The sequence below is a fragment of the Lissotriton vulgaris genome, chromosome 4_1 (assembly GCF_964263255.1).
Source record: "Lissotriton vulgaris chromosome 4_1, aLisVul1.2, whole genome shotgun sequence".
Classification (NCBI taxonomy): Eukaryota; Metazoa; Chordata; class Amphibia; order Caudata; family Salamandridae; genus Lissotriton; species Lissotriton vulgaris.
The window spans coordinates 151,492,117-151,512,939 of NC_141691.1; the positions used below are offsets into that span (position 1 = coordinate 151,492,117).

At 43.7% G+C, this 20,823-nt stretch overlaps 1 protein-coding gene across 1 annotated transcript in view; it reads left to right on the forward strand.

Annotated features, from left to right (window-relative positions):
• LHFPL1 (LHFPL tetraspan subfamily member 1) overlaps positions 1 to 20,823 on the forward strand; it is a 281,990-nt gene that overhangs the window by 165,859 nt on the left and 95,308 nt on the right. The window contains exon 3 of the mRNA XM_086918417.1: positions 12,978 to 13,076. Coding sequence (XP_086774543.1) covers positions 12,978 to 13,076 — 99 coding nt within the window. The remainder of the gene's footprint in view (positions 1 to 12,977; positions 13,077 to 20,823) is intronic.

Here is a 20,823-nt window from a genome sequence, read left to right on the forward strand (position 1 = left end):
AAAAAAAAATAACACACACCCACCGCCGCGATGACGATCAGAAGTGGGTGGAGAGGGAAAAAATCGCGGGAACGCCCCCGAATCTGGTCCGGCCTTGATGGACAGATCCGGCTCCCAATGGCTAGCCTCCATTTATGGAGCTAGCCAATGGGAGCCAGGGGATGTTCCTGAAGCCCATCTAGTAAACAATAGATTTCGCCTGCGCCGAAAAGCTGCGCAGAGCGCAGCCTTCGGCAGGCGAAACCTAAAAATGGATTTTCGCCTGCTTGTTAATTTTCCTGAAAATTCGTCCAGGATGGCAGGAGCATTCACTTTTGGAGCATGAGACATACCATTGGGTTAATTGTTCTAGAACAGTGATCAGTGCTTCCCAAACATTTTAGAATCATGACCCACTTTTTAGCATGAAAAACTTTCACGACCCACCCAGCTTTAATGGACAAAAGGCAGGCACTTTTTAAAAGTAACTATAAGTGGCAGCGTACTCTCATTTACAGAGCGCTCACTTTCCATTGAAATGACCACAAAATTTACACAGAAGTACAGTTTCACTGATAAAAAGTATATCACACACAAATGATAATGTGTGGAAACAGAGTTTCAGTGAATATTTATCATTTGTGTATAACAAAGTGAAAGTGTCTTGATTTTTTTTCATCCTAATAAAATCTTTGCTTCCATCACACTTCAGAATTACCCCAAAAATGTCCTTCATTTTATAACTGCTGATTGTGTATAGTTAATTTACAGGTATTTACGTTTTGTTTTGTGTTACAGAAAATGGCATTCTTCATTCTTTCACACTCTCTTGTACCCAAGGAAGATTGTCACACAGAAGGAGTTTGTGAACGCTGATCCCTATGTTAATAAAACATAAGGAGCAATGTATCAAAAAACACAGCCTGACATTTAACCTCTGTCATTGAAGTGTAGTAAATGTGACAAGATAAATGTAGAATTTAGAGGGATCTTTATTTATTGCTTTGATTTTCCGCACTTACCAAAAATCATCTTGCGACCCACAGTTTGATCTATATTCATGTGTTATTCTGCGTCATGTATAATTATTTGCCTAACGCTGCCTGGTTCTCGTGGTGTTTCTGGTCAGCTAGTGTGATTTTGCCAAAAATAGTGCTTTGAATCAGTCTAGCTAGGATGGTGCTTCCACAGACAAGTCAAGGACAGCTTGCTGAGATTAGTAGTAGTACTGTGTATGGCCATGATGGAGACCGACTGTTAGAAAATTGGGTTGTTGGTTGACTGGGGTTTGAGCCCGGTAAAGCAGCAACCACAGTCCTAGTCAGGGAAACCCTAAATTATTCTGTGCTCACCCTAAGGTAGCTTGGCACAGAACTGGGTTCAGGCTTCGAATGATGCAGGTCCAGTTCTTCTCATCCAGAAAAGGAAGCAGCAAGTTAGCACAGCAGGGCAGCAGTTCTTCCAGAGCAGTAGTCCAGCTGAGTGGCAGTCCTTCAGCAGCAGAGCCGTCCTTCTTCCTGGCAGAGTATCCACAGGTCCAGAAGTGACCTGAGTTGGTGGTGTCTAAGGTCTATTACATCTGCCCAGGGGTGATTTGAAGTAGAGGAGACTTCAAAAACAGGTCTTTGAAGTTCACTAAGGCCCTGCCCTTCCTACCTTGGTTCCATACTCACTACAAGGGGGTATGCAGCCCTTTGTGAGGGGACAGTACACCGCCTATTCAGATGTAAGTGATGCTAGATCCATCTACTCCCTCCTGCCAGGATGGTTCATCAAATCACACCTAAACTCCCATTGTGTGTGGCTGTCTGGGGGGATACACAAAGCCCAGCTGTCACCCATCCCAGACATGTGATGAGAGACAGGCACCAGGCATCAAATAGCTAAATAAAACAATGCCACCTTTAAAAGTGGCCTTTTCAGAATTGCACTGTAAATTAAGACTTCACCATAAGATTGGATTTTAAATTGTGATTCCAGAGATGCCAAACTTGGTCAGTTATATCTTTCCATTTGGAAATAACTCTTATAAAATGTAATACAGTAATCCTAAAGTTATCCTGTTGGAGATATAAGTATTGCAGTAGTGAAAAACGAATTTAAGGGTTTTTCCTCTACCAGGACATGTAAAACATACAAATACATGGCCTTATTTTAGATGCACTGCACCCTGGCCTCTGGGTTATCCAGGGCTCCCTTAGGGGTGATTTATATGTATGAAAAGGGAAAGTTTGGGCCTGGCAAAAGGTTATTTTAGCAGGTCGACATGACAGTGTAAATTGCACACACAGGCTCTGCAATGGCAGGCCTGAACTATGGTTAGAGGGCTACTTAAGTGGGTGGCACAATGAGTGCTGCAAGTCCACTAGTAGCATTTAATTTACTGGCCCTGGGGACATATAGTGCACTTTACTACCGACCTATAGGTAAATTAAATATGCCAATTGACAATAAGCCAATATTACCATGATTAGGGGAGAGGACGCAAGCACTTAAGCACTGGTTAGCAGCGGTAAAGTTTGCAGAGTCCTAATACCAGCAAAATAAATTCAGAAAAAGGGGAGGAGGAAGACAAAAAGTTTGGGGGTGACCCTGTAGAGAGTGCCATTTCAAACACCCATCATAATGAAAGCATGAATTGATTGGAATTCAGGTGTCTTAGTAGGACTAGAAACCTACATCCCTTGTGCTGAAGATAAACAAGCCACCCGTGTTCTGTGAGTAGAGGAAGACATGCTAAAAAGTTGTATTCACTCTTCAAGTGTTTATTTTATTAGACAGAAGGTGCAAAGTGGGCATTGTAGCAAATTATTGTCAAAACATTTCTTGGAAAGAGTATCCCAGTACAAAGATGCATCTGTGCTCTGTCCATGTTCAAAGCTATTCACACATATATCTCAGCAGATCCAGTGGTCGCATAGGCCTAGGAGCAGTGCTTAATTTGAGCCAGTGGATTCCAGTACTTGGCATCAGCAATTAATTGTCAACACTGGCGCTTGTGACAGCCTGCCACAAGGTGGCGCTGTCTGCTTACTGAAGAGCTGACCAAAGCAAACAGTTAGTTATTGATTTAATATACATTAAAAATTACTATTACCTGCCACCCAAGCCAATCTTATAGCTTTGGGGGCCTGGAATAGTCTGAATTGTCATCCTTGTAGGAGTGTGATGGTTAGTAGTTGTGTTGTTACTATCACTGGGAACATGGCAGGGTTAATGTGTGGTGCAAGCTGCAGTGGTCTTCTGACGAGAGCCCTGGCACTTATTATTTTATTTTTTACAAATTACGGACTGCCCAGGAGGCCTCTGTGGAGACATTGATTTTGTTTGTGGCACAGATGTTTCTCGGCAGCACGTGCATTAGGCCCAATCCATCCAAGGATGGCGTTAATTAGTTTCAGGTCAGAGCCATCTCAGCACAGGAAGAGCTGCGAGCGAACAGGCTGGTAAAAGACCTTCACCGCAAACTGTTTTCCTGCTTTCACCGCAGTGATACTTTGTCTTCTTTTCAATAAATCTCGTTCATTGTTTAAGAAGTGGAATAGAAAACAATATTCCAAAAGAAATGTAGGTCAATAAATATCAGCATTATTCTGTTCCTGGCAGAGGGCGTCCCTTTAACCCTTCTAATTTTTTTCTCTGACTTAAAATGCCTGATTGCCAGAGCCCTTCTCTTACCTGAGTTCCACTTCTGTGCAAAAATGTAATGATTTATGGGCTATTTTACAAATATTTTGGAATGATTCCACGGGAAACATCCATTACAACGCAGTCATTACATCGCACTGCTTTTACGACGCAACTGTTACAATTCAACTGCTTTTACATCGCATGACATTACAACGCATGCCATTACAACGCATGTCACTACAGCACATGCCATTACAACGTATTGTAAGGTAAGTGATGGAGATTTTTACATTTTAGGGTGGGTATGAGTTTTGGGGTAGATGGGAATACTATTTTTTACCCCTACACAAACCAACAATTTCCCTACTGTTGCACTCACTAGAGTGGGAATAGTAACCACAGTCACTGCGGTTTCTGGCAATGCATTTCACTCCGTGCTACCGGGCTGCGCCTGCAAGACGCAGCCCTGTAGGATATAGTATTTTGATTTTCTTCACAAAAAACAATACTGAAATGGGATTTTCTTTTTGTTAAGAAAAACAATAATGCCATGAGCGTCTTCTCCCATGGTTGGTATAGCAATATAATGTTTTTACTGTTCCTTTCCGCCAGGTTTTACCACCAATGGCCTTTACTCCCTAGGCTGTCTGAGAAGTTTGGCCACGGGGAGCCAAAGTAGTCTCCAAATTAAGGTTCACCCGCAGTTAAATTAGATGGGCAACCATTATGTTGGCGGGATGGATCTCCACCGCAACAGAGTTCCCTTCCCACAGACATATCAATCGGGCCCTAAGCCACAGCAAAATCTTTGTGAATCAGGCCTTTTTAGTGTAAATTCACATAATCGCAGTAAGCGCAGCAGGGCGGGGCGGAGTGGGGGGGGAGTTCACACGCGGCGGTATAGCTAAAACGAAATAAATAAATAAAACCTAATCCATCATCTGTCGACTTACTCCTGCCCCGCTCCACCGCCTCACTGCGCTTACCTGCACCGACCGTCTGGTATTCGGGACTAAATCTGCATCCGTTGATGAGAAGTAAGTATTGCAGGGTGTCATTGCCTTGCAAAATAGGTCAATACCCACAAATATGTGAGTTTGTAGTGAACGTTGAGCTATATAAAAGCTCTTTCATTCATTGACAGACAAGATAAAATTAGTCTCCTGGGTAGGAATAGAGAGGAAACATCCCAAAAATTGAGGGGGCATATGCATGGAAAATATATACCTGTGGAGTTAAAGAGAAGCTAATGTGCAAATGCACTTTTGTTAAGCATAGAATCATGTAAAAGAAGCCCATGACCATTTACTCACAGCATTTAAGTACTCTGAAAAGATGTGAGTACTGCAGCTTTATACTAGTAGTCAAGGAATGTTTTGGGAATTAAAAAAACGACATAATATCATAGGTGCAAACCCATTGATGTACAGTTACGCATTGTTTAAGAGTCAGACCCTTTAAAGTGCTATGATCTATGGACAATCCGTGGCATAGTACCTCACACTAAGATGTTATCCATTACTATCAGCACAAAGACAATTGAAAAATCTCAAAATATTCCTTTGTGCATTTCATGTACTTTTTCCTCCATCGATAAAACGCCTTGAGGTAAAGCGGTGTGAAGCTCTGCACTGTTTCATTTATTCATTCATTTATTTCCTTCTGTAGCTACTCGACTACGGCTCTCAGTGGCATGGTCTTGACCTCTGCCAGCACACCCTGATCTATTTACACGTATGCCCTTCCTCATTAGCGTTACCTGCATGTGGTTTATGCAACCAAAATGATTTGTACACAACCTCTTTTTTGCTGTCTATACTGATTCTTTACTCTGCACCTTGAAGCAGTTAAGTTCTGCAGTTTAAGTGAAGCAATAAATAGAAACATGAACATAAACAAACATAAACCAAACCAGGATCTGCTTATTCTTTTACCATGTTTGTTTATGTTTAGGGTATTTATAGAGTGCATGGCTGTCCAGCTCTAGTGAACAAACCAATGCAGAATCCACTGGAGGTTAATGGTATTGAGTAAAGAGCCAGGTCTTAACCTTTTTTCGGAAAATGGGTTCAGCTTCTACGAATCTACACTCCCTTGGCATAGAATTCTATAGCTTTAGTGTGTAAAAGATCTGCAGCCCCATCTGGCTCTTTTGATTCTGGTTGTTTTTAATAACTGTTCAGTGCCAGAACGAAGGCTTCTATTCGGGGCATATAGGCATACCAGGTCTATGATTTTGCCGGGGCCCTTGCCGTGCATGCCTTGTGCGTTAGGCAGAGTCTCTTGAATTTGACTCTCACCTCAATCGGCAACCAGTGTAGTGCTAGTAAGTGCTTCCCCATGGCTTCCTATATGGGGGCTTTACACAGCAGTCTAACTGCAGCATTCTGTACAACCTGAAGTCTTTTTATGACGTATTTTTTTGCCCCCACATAGAGGGAGTTACCATAGTCCAAGCGTGATGTAAACAATGCATGGATTACTGTTTTTCTGAGCTGCGAGGGAATGCGCTCCAGAGGTTTGCAGAGCATTCTCAGCAATCCAAAACAGGTTCTTGTGAGCTTTTTCGCTTGGGTTTCCATCGTTAGCTCCTTATCAAGCCAGAAGCCGAGATTTTTGATAGTTGGGTTGGGAATGGTGGACTGCCTGGACACATAGGCCAGCTGATCATTGGTCTAGGAATCTCCTTGTTTCTGAGCACCATAAGCTCGGTTTTATCCCTGTTCAGCTTCAGGCGGCTGTTTGCTATCCATTCCAGGCATAATGAGAGCAACCACCAATTGTGTGTCATCTGCATACAATATCAGAGAGATACTGAACTCCTGGACGATCCATGCCAGTGGCCCCAAGTAGACATTAAACAATGTGGGGCTGAGCAAAGAGCCCTGTGGCACTCCACAGGACAAATTTATAGGCTTAGAGAAAAGGTTAGCTTCCATAAAGTGAAAGGTTCTACCTTCAAAAAAGGAGGACAGCCACTCCAGCGCTTTGTCTCGGATACCACTATCCTGCAGCCTATTTCGTAGGGTTGAGTGGTCCACTGTTCAGTTCAATAAACTTTATTCGGTTAAAAACAACTAACCATAAAAGTAGCAGACATAAAAACAAAATACAGTGATTACAATAATTACAGTAATTAAAGCTCATAATTGTGAGTTAGTGAGGGAGATCAATTGGAAATTTAAACCATTTCAGTTACCATTTGTTTCCTTAGTTTAAAAACACTTTTTAAATAATTTAAAACCACAGTAACAGTTAAAACCGTATCCATTTTCTGGACTTCTAAAAAGGCTGGGCGACATCTGGTTAAATTCATTTCTTTTAAAAAAGGGACAATAATTTTTCTACGGGAGGCACTATAAAATCTGCAGAAGAAAAGGATATGGATATCTGATTGTTGTGACATACCATCACACAAACAAGTGGGCAATATATGATTCCATGAGTTCATGCTAGGAAAAGACACTAATCTAAAAAATATACAAAATCTAAAACGAGTTAAAAGAAAGCGATCGTAGTTTGTCATGGGCAGGGATAAATATGGCTGTACAGAGTTAGTCTCACAGAGAGTAGGGAGGTGGGAATGTACTGAGTGGTCCACTGTGTCAAATGCGCGCTGAGATCGAGGAGCAGTATAGCGGCTGAGCTCCCGTGGTCCAGGGTCATTTTTAGTTCATCCACGCGACCAGCAGTGCTGATTCCATGCTGTGTTGTGCCGAAAGCCCATCTGAGTGGGGTGGAAACAGTGCTTCGTTTCCAGGAACTCTGTTAATGCTCGTTAACATGTTTCTCTGTTACTTTGCCAATTAGTGGTAGAAGTGAAGAAATAGTTCAGTAGTTCCCTAACTGGGCTGGGTCCTGATTGTCTTTTTTTAGTAGGGCTCTAATTATTGCTTGTTTCCAGGCTTTAACGAGAGATTGATGATTTCGACCAAAGAGGAGAGCAAGGCCTCCATGACCTTCCCCAGCACGTGTGAAGGAGCGGGGTCTAATGGGGAGCATGATTTAATCTTCTCCATCAGCGATCTCACCCCATCCATGTTGGTAGGTGGGAAGCAGGTTAGGGCCGGCGAGTGGGGCTCCATCCCTGATTGCCTCCCTGGAACACAGTAGTTCCATTCTCAACCAGGCATGTAGTCGTACCGATCCCAATCTGAAAGGAACTATGGATATCCATAACTTTTTGGCAAAGAAACATGGTCAGTCGTTACATTTCTTTTCTGAGGCCTGCGGGGAGGGCGGGGGGGGGGGGGCAGAGTTTATTGTCTGTTAAGGAGGTTAAAGATTTGACATCCTTGAAGAGTTCCTTGGATGAGTTCTGTACTTGAGTGACCTTTAACTCAAAACATTTCGCCTGGGCATATTTGTGGTTATTATGGTAAAGTCTGATGGCTGCCTCATAGGAAACTTTGAGTATGGGGTCGTAGTTCTTCTTCCATACTCTTTTAATTTTTTTACAGTTTTTCTTTAATAAAGCCAATTGTGCATTGAACCAAGGTGCCTTATTAGATAATTATTTTGGTTTGAGAGTCGTTTTAGGGGCAACATTATCCAATGAGCAAGAATGCTTCTTCAACCTTTCCCTGTATCTCGGGGGCAGAGGCAATTAAGCATTCCCTCCAAGCCTCTGGACTAAACTTTGCCCAGTTCCTTACATGGGTAGTCCCTACAGGCTGTGGATTTTTCTTGGCAGCTTCCCTCAAACTAATAGAGCAAGGAAGAGGAAGAGGTCTGACCATGGCATGGGGTACTGGCAGGGATGCAGCAATTTTCGGGGTCGAGAATACTGCATCCAATATGTGCCTCTTAATATGCGGGTGGATGACACCAATTGGGTCAGTAGTAATCCTTGCAGATCATGCAACAGCCTCCTAACATACGAGAGATTCTGTTCCTTGAGATGGCAATTAAGGTCTCATGGGATCGTTATATGTGCTTTCTTCACCAGTAGGCTGGCCAGAGTGCCTGGTAGATTATCTAAGAACTCCCCACGGGGGCCTCGTGGCTGATAAAATGAAACAACTGAGAATGTATGTGCAGGTGAGAGGGTGATGGAAAATATGCAGTTTTCGCAATCCGGAATGGAAAGGGGGGTGATGGTGCATTTATATTCCTTTCTTAGTAGGATTGCTGGTCCTCCTCCCCTCTTTCCTATGCGGGGCTGTTTAAGAATTTGAAACCCCTGGGGTAAGGCCATTAAAATGTCTGTGGTTGAGCTTTCCTTAATCCAACTTTCCATGATGAATAGTACATCAAGATCTGCCTCCTCTATCAACAGACGCGTTTCAGTTCTGTGTTTAGGGAAGGAACGGCTGTTAATTAGGCCCAAATTCCAGGTCGTATTTTTGTCCTTAGGACAGCGGGCCTCAGGTGTGAAGATATCTTGAAGCTTTATCTCAAGCGTGAAAGGATTACATAGCTGGGCTCCCTCTGGCCCTCTATCAAATTGCCACCCTACATTGCAGATTGGATCAAGGGGGTCCTGAGTCTATGGAGCTGGTTTGGGGCATACGCGGTCTGTAATCTCTTGGTTTGGGCAGGGTTCCTGGCCCCTAGTCCTGTTCGGGCACGGATGGGTGCAGACGGGCTTACCTTAGGCACCAGCGGTGCACCCGTTGCGCACGTCTGCTGCGCACTCCCTTTGCATCTTCCATTTAAGGTGTCAGAGGTCAGCATACTAGACGCTGACCTCTGACACTGTCCTCTGACGCTGTGTACGCTCTATGGTGGAGAGGGGTTAACTCTACTTCTCCACCGCACTTTATGGCACCTGCCTGCCTTCCTGCCTGCTGGAGACACGGCGTACACACTCCTTTTAAGGTGAGCGACGCTAAACTGCAGTTAATTTAGTTGACGAGTCGTCATAAAAGTAGCATAACACAGTAAACGCGTCTAAAATATCACAGAATGCTGGCAGATTGCTAAAATTCCAGTTTTAAAACAGAGGTCTACACAGAACTACTCTTACTTCATGATCGGTTTAGGGGCATAACACCTCATCAGCCAGGCTAGCTTGAATGGGTTTGTTCCTTATGACCTTCTAGGATTTGTGGTTGGTGATTTCTTTAACCTGGGTTTATTCCTCGTGACCTTCAGACTGTGTGTTTTGTGATTTTTGGTGACGGTCTTAGATATAAGGTTTCTCTTTGTTTTTTATCAGGTTCTGGTTTTCTCTTCCTTCATCTGGTGATATTGAGCCTTGAAGTATCATTAGATGAATATGGGACTATTTTGTTCTATCTCAGTTAATTCAGATTGCATGTATTTGCTACCAGTAGTATTCACCAGTGATGTCTGGATAATTTCAATACGAGTTGCTAAACTCAAGAGTGAAGGAAAACTTTGATTTCTTCGTCATGATGACTGTGTTGGAGCAGTCCGAGACTTATTAGTTTCAGACATTTGTATGGGGTCTGAGATTTTTTATATTCTTAATAACTCCTCCTAAAGTCTTTCTCTTTTTCTAGGCTACTTCTCCAGACTAACAGCTCTCTTTGTGTCATGGAATATTTTCCTTTTTTGTGGTGGTTCTTCTGTGTCTGCTAAACTTCCTTGATCCCCAGTGATGAGGCGTGCATTTTCCCAAATCTTCTATCATCTTTGGGGATATATTGACCTGCTTCCATCTCACAGAGTTGATGATCAGATCTTAGAAGGAGTCTGTTTTTCCACATCTAGAGATATCTTTGTCTCATGTGAACCTCTCTCCATTCTGCAGTATCAAGTACAAATTGGGCACATGGACCGGAGGCCTTTCCCTGCTTCCCCTAATTCCACTGTAGGAGAAGTGTGGCTCAATGGTTAGAGCGGCAGACTCTGGTGCAGAGGTCTAGCCCGGGACCAGGGTTCTATTCCCACCTCGGCCGGTCTTGGGCTCAATTTCCTCGGACCTGATAATTCTCGCCTCGGTGCCTATTCTAATTCATGGGTCCCACTGTGCAACTCTGGGCAATAGCTTGCTTAATCTCCACAACAGCCCCAAAAGTGCTAGGATGCCTGGCTTCACCTTGGGGGTGCCCAGGAGTGGGCACTTCACAGGGAAAAGCCAGGAAGGGTTCCACAGAGGTATGCGTACATGCGCCGAGATGCCTCATGGGTGATTCGTGTGCTATACAAGTACTTCTACATTTACACTGTAAACCTCTCTGCTTATTCACTCTATCCCTCTGTAAGACATTATGCGCTGCTGTAGGATCAAGAATTTTTGTTCTCAAATCACAGGACATTCTAATTTTGTTGGTCGAGATAACACTTGCCCGTAGCTTGGTACTTTGGGTTCACCTGGACTCTTGGCTGCTGTAATTATTCCTGTTTGGAGTTGGAAATATTTAGTGCTCGAAGACATGCCTCTCATAGTACGAGAGATGGTAGATGACAAGAGGTATGGCATGAAAGGAGTATTAACAAGAGTTAAGGGATACGTGAGGGTGGGGTGGTTGAGAAAAAAGTCTGAATTTTGGCAGAGCATTTTTATAGTGTGATTCCTCTCATATAGGTGGGGTTATAAAATCCCTGTGGTTGTTTATTTGTCCTATGCCAATAGACTTTCCTGTGGTCTTTGATCACCTATTCAAAAGTATCTGTTCAGAAGCAGGTCTGACAGCGAAGCATACTGGCACCAATGTCAAGACTCCATCCGGCAGGAAATATTTAGGGACACGCAGCATGGCTTGACCTTTCATTCCTCTCACTGTGCGGCGACGTTGAAAGGGGTCATGGTGAGTTAATGTGAGCAGAGGCACCTACAACCAATGTATTCTTCTTCGTGCTCTCCCTTTTGAGTGTGTTCCCTTGGTCCTTACCTCCTCCCAGGTGAACTTTCCAATATGTCATCTAGGACACCTACTTGAAATATTGAATTAGCTCCTACTTAAACGATTACACTGTTTTCAAATGTGCCTATAAAGATTATATGAATTAAAATACATAACAATGTCCTAAGTAGGAACAGATTGAAACGTTAACTAGGGCAATGGCATAGTTGGAGAGAGACGAAATGAAAGCTTAGAGGCAAAGAACAATGGTTATTAGGGATAGATAAGAACCCTGAACACCAGGGGTGTGGATAGTATAGCCCACTTCAAAGCTTGGTATAAAAACAGATATAAATATTGGAATTCCTGAGACACTGATCAGGTCACCTCTGGACCTGTGGGTGGAAGACTCAGAAACAAGACTGCTCTGCAGCCCTGCTCATGGAAGGACTGTCCTGCTGTTGCCTGCTGCAGTAAGGACTGCCCCACTGTCCTACTGCCTGAGGAAGGAAGAATGGACCTGCTCCCTCAACTCACAACCACCAGAGTGACTCCAAGGGCTAGCTGGCTTTCCTCCTGTGTGAGCTACAGGGGCATCACAAGCTCCAGAGACCTGATGTGCATTTGCTCAGCTGCGCGGACCCAACAGCACATGCCTGTGCCCTACTGCTGGCCTCTGCTGGAGTGAGACCTGATCCCTAAGAGGTCCCCCTCAGGTCCTGGACCCTTGGTTGGTATCAGAGTGTACTCCTCCCTGCCCAACTGTGGTTTCCCCCAGAACCTGCCCGAAGCAACCTCGCATCGAAGCACCTTGCGGTTCCTGACTGGTGGCCTCATCTGAACTGGCTCAGCACAGTGCAACTCAATGCTGCATCTCCCTATTGGTGGCCTTATCGAAACACATGCAACTCGATGTAGTGCGATGCAGTACTTCACATCTCAGCCCAAGTACAAGCAGGTACACTGTCCAGTTGGCCGAACTTGGTCCTGCACTGGGCTTGTGTTCCATTGCAGTTGATTTGAACTTGTTCCTGTGCGACCAGATAGCCATAGTTGATGCTTTGTGCTTTGTGGTGCTATTTTTTACTTAAGAGTCTGAAATTGCATATCTCCAGCTTTGTAGTTTGGACTTTTTGTTGTTCTGATATCATTTTACGTGTTACAATATGCTCTATTTTTCTACATTAGGATTTTTATTGAGTTGTATTTTCACTTTATTACTGTTTGTGCGTGAATATTTTACACATTGCCTCTCAGTTTATTCTGACTGTTTTTGTGCCAAGCTACCAGTGGGTTAAGCACAGGTTAATTTGGTGACTTTTATGGTTCACCCTGACAAGGATTGTGCTTGTTGCCTGAGAAGGATTCCCACCACCGACCCCAAGAATAACCCAGTTTCTTACAGATCCGATGCCTTATTTGACGTCCAAGGCCACCAGTTCACATATAAACACTAAATGCACGCTGACAACAATATTTAGGAAAGTGTTTCTCCACGTTTGTGTAAATTAAAGACTTATGACTTATGAAATATTTTTCTCCTAAACCATGTATAAGGGTAGAGTTGTATTTCATTCTAAATTTGCAATAATGTTTCTCTTTTTGCCTTTAAAGGACTCCTCATAGGCTCAGGCTGTGCCTTGTATCCCTTGGGCTGGAACAGCCCAGAGATTAAGCAGACTTGTGGGAATGCCTCTAATCAGTTTTACTTAGGTAAGTGCAACTTTGGAACTAAAATGCAAGACGCGCAAATTGCAAACGGTTACGTGTTGGATTCAAAGGTAGAAAAACTATGAATGCGATTGACAATTACTGTTGGACTTATTTGAATGTAGATGCAAGCAGCTGTGTTATTGATAGAGTCGCCCATAATCGTTTACTCAACAACTTTGTTATCTGCCATGAAATGCGACTACTCGGTGAAATCGGTGATAGTAGTTATTGGTTATGATGTTGTAGCCTTAATTCTACAGTTATGTTTTTACTATTTCCCCACTCCTATTTTATTACCATAGCCAACAATAATCCCCTACCATCTCTCCTCACCCACCAGGACCTCTCTCCATCATTAAACAACACTCATCACCATCACCTTAAACAGTCTGTCCGTCCTTTTTATCGTCTCACAACAATCCTGTGCACACGTCCATAGTATCTGCAGAGCAATTTCTCTGTATCATAACAACACGCGTTTCGTCGGGGGAAGTACCCCAAGACTTCTTCAGGGCTGAAAGGATGTGCAAAAAAAAGTATCAGACAGAACAAACCAACAATGGTCATAAGATTATGTGTAAAGCGACCAGTGTCTGGCAAGTGAGCATCCTACATGACATAATAAACCTGTGTTACAATATCATATGCGCCCACATGTCAAATGCCGGACCCCTCGTGGATGGTCAGAAGTGCTAGTGAACACAGGTGGTGAGACATGTTACAATAACATATTGTTTATTGCCCGTTGACAAGGGAATAGTGGCGGGATTGATATAAGAAAAAGAAAGAAAGAAACCTCAATGAAGAGGGAGGGCGAGAGGGACATGAGAGGGAGATTAGAACTGAGAAAGAAGCAAAAAGGAAAAGGACGTATGTGGTTGCAACACCCATGAAAGGGCCAGATGGTCAGGGTAGCCTGCTATTATGGATGACCACAGATTAATGTGAAAGTGAGTATGCAGGAAAGATAACTAATGAAGCACACAAGCCAGAGCGGAAGGATGGCCCCGTGCGCGCAAGGTGGAGACTAGATAAGGATAGTCATGCATGCTTCTGGGACCGCGCACCGTGGTGTTGAGACGCATCTATGCTTGGAGTACTAGCGTAATGTGATAATAACAACGCACGATGGCACAGTCCTATCTTGTGGCAATATGAAAGTAATATTATGCTAAGGGAAATGAGAAAAATGAGGAAAAAGAAAGTCAGGAGTAAGTCCTAGTATCCCCAATAGAACTTAAGAAATGTGGGATGAAAGATCAGTAACTCACCTCTTTGCCGGTTATACATCCGTCCCGGCTGGCGAAGGGAAGTGAGTATTTCTTAACAATGTGAAGGGTCCAGAGTGTAGACCATGAAGTGGAGCCAAGAGTAAGGGCTTCACTGTAAGAGAGGACTTGAGTGTAATTCACTATATTTGAGGGTAACACGAGCGTGGGTAGGGGGTGAGACAAAGTCATATTACTGTAGGCAAGAGTGAGATGGGACCTCGTAAGGTATCCCGGCCATGATGGAGTGAGCCCCAATGGGTCTACGAATGGAAATTATCACCCGCCACTCTCATCAACAATAAGGAAATGAGACAATCTTGAGTGCCTGGTGAATGTGGAAAGGGAATAATGGATCTACCTTGAAATGTAGTGCTTAAGTCCAACGCTGCGTGCAGAGAAGCAGAACTTTTTGAAGGTGCACCCTGAGCAATGAAGGAAAGTGCGCTGCATGTGTCATGCAGCCCAGGTGTCATCGCATGCATAACTCCAAGTGGCCTCTCTCAATGTCATCCTTACCCACATTAACTACTGTATCTGTCTTCACCTAACTGACCATGCAACAATGTCCCACCCATGCCTCTAAAGGTTCCACCAAACAGATACCACTCTTTTGCACTGTATGCTTACAGTACAACAATGTTACAAATGTTACAGTGCCCTAGAAATACTGATGCACATGTATTAAGTCATCCTCTTCGGCTTTGGAGCATTGAGGCTTGGGAACAACTTTTATCAGGTCTTGCTTCAAAGTTTTGCTTACAATCAAAATGAGAACGATAAACATTTGAGAGACATTCAGAAGCCACCAAATACTGCTGCAATCATGTCAGGAAACCTCCTGTGGATTCAAATGGGGTATGGGTTGAGCAGCCAGCTAGAGTGTGTTTTAGAAAATCAGATTGATGGAGGAAAGCAGCCTCATACCAGAAATGAGCTGTGTTAGGATGTCCACAAAGTTCAGCTACTGTCTAATAAGCAAAAGAAGTTTTCTGTGAGAAATCAGAGGCCTGAGTAAAGATTTTCCCTCGAGAAAATGTGGGTACAATATTTTAGCTGCAGCAAACTAGCATTAAAGTTAAAAAACAGATCTCAGAATTCCAATGCCAACTCCAGAACTACAAAATCGGGTCAAAAGACAAAATAAAGGGGCTCATCACGATGGCGGAAAAATAGCCACTGCCTGGCCTGCGTTGGCAATCGTTCCCCCATTATCATGAGATTTACCCTCCGCCACATTACGATGGCGGTGGGTATTGCGGCAGATGGAAAGTGCGTTCGTCACGATTGCCTGGCGAAGCAGTCAGCATGCTCACAATGGCGGCTGAGCCCAGCAGGCTCCGCCTGCACAATTATGATGCCGGCGGAAACCAGCTTTTCCGTGGCGGTTGAACCTCCATTGAAAGGCTGGTGGTGAATGTCTTCAGGGGCCAGTTGCGGGCCCCGCTTGTATTGGGGGGAGGTGAGGGTGCACTGGGGGGTACATTTCACTGCACCAAGTGGCACAGCATGCTCTTTTAACAGCCACTGCCGCAATGTTAAAGGTGAGGAATCTGATCGCAGCGGTGGCGTCCCATCATAAATGTATATGCAAGACCGCCGCACGCATGGTGGTCGGACCCAATCACCGCTACAGTGGCGGGTGGACCAAGTCCGTCCGCCACCGTAATAAGCCCCAAGTAATTGGGTAAATAATCAAAAACGTGTTTAATTAACCCCTTCGAAGCTAATGACGAGCTGGGCTCGTCATGGCGCTTACCTGCCGTGCGAGGATGACAAGGCCAGCTCGTCATGAATAATGGTCATTTTGGTTTTTCAGCGCAGGACGGGAAAACGCCTAGCAGCCATGTGGTTAAGGGCATACTCGATTGGATCAGTCAGTGCTTAATTTGTAAAAAAAACATAAGTTCCAGTGCCCTTATCTGGAGACCACAGCAGGTTGCACTACCCATTGCCACTGTTAGCAGTGCCAATGACAGCACCAACACAACTACTAACCATCACAATTCTACAAGTGTAACAATTGAGACTCTTCCAGGCCACCCAAAGCTATAAAAAATGGCTAGGGTGGCAGATATTAGTCATTTTAATGTGTTTTGAATACATAAGCAGCTGATATTGTGATAACATCTAAATTAGACAAACAGTGCCACTATGTGGCTGACTGTCATAGGTGCAGACAATTGGGTGTTGGTGAGGAGCACTGGAAACTACTGGTTCAAATTAAAGACTGCTAGACCTAGGCACCCTCCACGGCTGACCAGCAATGGAGCTAGGTTGTGTATAGCCTCAGGATAGTTCCCAGACAAGATCTAAGGAGGGGTACTCCTCCGCACTGTTTGCAGATAACAGGCGAGGGGAGAGATTTGAGTAAGGGAGAGTGGTTAATCTACCCAACAATTTTACCTTTAGATTTATAAACTTTTTCAGAACTCAAAATACAGCAGAGCAAGGCTGACTACTGCGATGAGACATGGTTTCACAAGTGTTGAATACTTTTTTTTAATAGCCGTGTGGTAGCCTTCAGCATCAAGCTCAAAATCTCTAAGCAGGACAAACCATGAAAATTTTTCCAATGAGGTTGTGCCTGAAAGTTAAAGATGGTAAACATTTGAAACAGAACATTACACTCTACTCAAACAGGACAACAAAGAATAAGGCTGACAGAAGAGCCAAGTCTTAAGCTTTTGTCAGAATTTAAGCTGTGATTTCTTAAGGTGCAATGATACAGAAAGGATATTCCAGAGCTTTGCAGCACAAGTTGCTAAACTCCGACTGTCAATCATTTGCTCATGGTATGTTGGAACAGTCAATAGGTTGGATGAGGATGATCAAAGTGTTCTTCTGGGGAAGTAAAATTGAAGATGTCTACTGATACATGCTGAGAGAGTCATTTATTACTGCTCTATGTACAATGCAGAGGAGTTCAAGTGAACCTTCTGCTTGATGGGAATCCAATGTAATTTCTGCAACAGCGAAAGCTAGTTGCACAAGTGTGTAGATGAGCAGCTGTATTCTGTACAACCTGTTGTTTACCTAGGAAAAAAGTGGCTTAGTATAATGAAGGTGTGATCCTATAAGGGCTGCAACTAACATATGCTTGCAGTCCGGAGATACATGAGGAAGGATCTTTTCAGAAGTTTGAGATATTATGTGAAGGATGGCCCGAGAGATGAGACTTGAGATGCTAAGGCAAATGGGAATCGACGTTCACCACAAGCTCTTCACCAGCTTGGAAAACGTGTGCAGAGAGCCCATCCCAGACGGTCAATAAGTGCCAAGCCAAGCTGAGTGCATTGTGGGATTATTCTCTAATCTCACTAATAGTTGGGTACCATCAGAATATATGTATGAGGTAATATCTTCTCTGGTAGAGCATTCACCAAAGGGCTAACATAGACATTGAATAAGTAAGGAGACAGTGAGGATCCCTGAGACACCCCACAGTTTACAGATAACTTTTGATCAGAGTAGGATGCTAACTCGACTGCCTGAGCCCAACCACATTAAAGCAGTTCCCTCAATGCCTGGTGCTTTGACATGGTACAAAATGATGGCATGATCGACACATGCCAAAAGTGGCAGACATGCAATTCGATCAAGATGTTGACATAGCCAGCATCTAACTCTACCATGAGATCACCTAGAATAGAAAGAAGAACTGACTCAGAGGTGTCGGCCGGCGAAATTCAGTCCATATATTATTCAGACAGTTGTTGTCCTATAGATGCCCTGTGATTGCTTTGAAAATAATTACGTCTTAACGCCACCAAAATTGCCTTTTCTGTGTGCTGAGACCATCAACGTCAGTGGGAGATGGGCTCAACAAACACTCTGTTTAGGATTACAGCAAACATTCAGAAGCAACTGGCCCTACAAGTTTTCCCAAAGGCAGCACTGCCTACTCTGCCCAAGGGACCTTTTTCCTAGTTACCGATGGCTTCATCTGGACCAGTGACTCTACCCGATTTTTGTAGCGTGGAATGTGGGTAGCTTCTGGGGCCCTCAGAGAAGCCTTTCTGAGTCTAACATACAGGGGAGATGAAGTGCATTGTGCTGCGTTGCAAGACCAGAAATGGGTCTAAAATATGTAAGACACCAGTTTTACCTAAACCTTTTCTCATTTTCCATTTTTAAAAGAGGACAACTAAAGAGATGTTTCCATATGCAAGCAGTCTCAAATAGAGAAATAACAGTGGTCACTTTAAAGCTTCCCAGGGACCTTCACAAAACCATCATGTAGCACAGTGACAGTTCGCCCCTATGTTTATTTTTATGGTGTGCTGAAAGGCATAGAAACTTACACCTACATCTCTACTTCCAATCCTGTGGCTCCACTGGAAAGAGGGGGCCAGTATATAAATACAGTGAAGATGCCCATGATACTGAACTGATGCTATAGGAAAGTAGATTATGGAATCTTCAATTCAATATTTATGAATATTGATGAACAGCATGCTTATCCCATCCTACAGGTGGTAGAAAAAGGTAATTATAAGAACACTTGAGATGCATTTGTACTCATTTATCGATTGTAACGCTACGTCACCCAGGTTTCATTACTACAACGAAATAAGTTTTGCCCATGATATGTTGGAATGCCTTGAAATACAACTATATCCTTAGCCAAAGGTTGCCAGAAAACCAACAGCACTTTTCTCTTGTTGGTTACCAGGATTACAGTATATATATGTGGCTTATCAATGTTCGACGAGGTGGACCTTAGAGGTTGAGTCTTTAGTTCTTATCAAAACTACCACATGTGTGGGTTTTTGTTTGAAATTGTTTGTGATTTTCTCAACAGCACAAAGAAAGAGATCCAACTCATATCTGGGGTTACCATCCTCTTTACGGTCAACATGACTTTGCATGTGTGCAATGGTCGCTCCTCCGCTAAGGTGGAGGAGCGTCGCCCACTGCTTGAACTGTGAGCTGAATACAAGAAATTAAATGATAATAACGTTTGTTATTATCATTTAGCTTTCTGTATTAAGCTTGCATCTGAAGCCAGGAGGGCAGGGCTGGGCTCCCGGCGTCAGAGGGGGAGGAGTGGTGGCAGCACCTAAAGTGCGCATGATGTTTTGGTCGGATGTCTCGGGCCGTACAAACATCCATGCGAACTCTGCATGTTCTCTACCCAGGCTGTATAACAACCTACATGGAGAACATGCACAGCCTGCCAGCCTCCATCTGAGCTCAGAACCATGGTACTCAGACCAATCACAACCCTGCTAAGACAGCTTTGTTATTGGTCAGGGGATTCTGGGAAGCTGTGTGCCTCCTGCTTAAGAAGGACTGAGGAAGAAGAGGCAGCGGCCGGCGATATAGGTAAGATCTTCATATTTGATCCCCCCCCCCCACTTATTCAGTAACAGCCACTACTGCATGTGTGACTTCTCGTTCACAAGGAGAAGTCAAAGAAAGCATCTGCTTTGTATTTCAAATAATGCCCGGTCTAATGAGTGCAGACACCCTATTGGGTTGCTAATGATTATAAAAAGGAGAATCCTTTCTTATTTTAAACAGGTTTAGCACACCTGTCTGAGAGACCGAGCCACAATGGTAACTTACACTTTTAAGTAAGTTTACTACTTTTTGGTATTTACAAACTGCACTTTTAATAGCATTTATTGTTACATTACTATTTACATTCAAAATAGGTTATTAAATATTTGGTGCCTAATTGCATCAGAAGCAAGCCCATACCTCAGTGGGTATTGCTATCTATTAATGTAGCGTAACCTTCTTTAATGTACTCAGGTAAATGTTGCATCCACTCAGTAGCTCTTGTTTTGGAGCTACACACAGGTAGGCCTGAGTTTGTGGCTGCTCCAGGGCCTTCAGAAGCAAAGAATCACATTGTGTTGCAAAGGTCCTCCAGTCTCTCTGAGTCTTGCGATGGCACCAGGCTTCATCATATGCAACCAACACCAAGGAGTCCACAGTCATGTTCAGTATCTCCCCCAATAGGCATGGTAGAGTCTTTCCTGCACTGCACTGAAAATGAAGTTCATACAACAGATAAAGGAATACAAAGAAAACATTCACTGATGTTCTGAGGTAGGGAATTATACACAGCACAGATTTGCTTTTTATTGTCATTAGAGCCAAGTCCCATTTAGCCTGGAACTAGTTTATTAATATGTTGCTGCTACAAACCAGTAAGCTTTTAGGGAATTGCCCATGAACGGACTATCTTGGGTCACAGACAGTTATCAGCAACCAGCAACAGGCTGGACTGAGCTAGAAACGGGGCGCGGGGATGGGCAGAGAGTTGGTTCCCAATAAGTGGAGGTAGGTAAGTATTTACAGACAGTGGTTCTTAACTTCTAAGCTGTCAGTTAGTGACAAAGGGCTTGTCAATTAGCTGCCGTCAGGTAGCTGTGCCTTCAACTGCTGGTTTGTGGCAGGGCACCCATGAATGATATTCAACCACCGCCCATTTCTTGCAGGAGCACAGTGCAGGTGCCTCAATAATT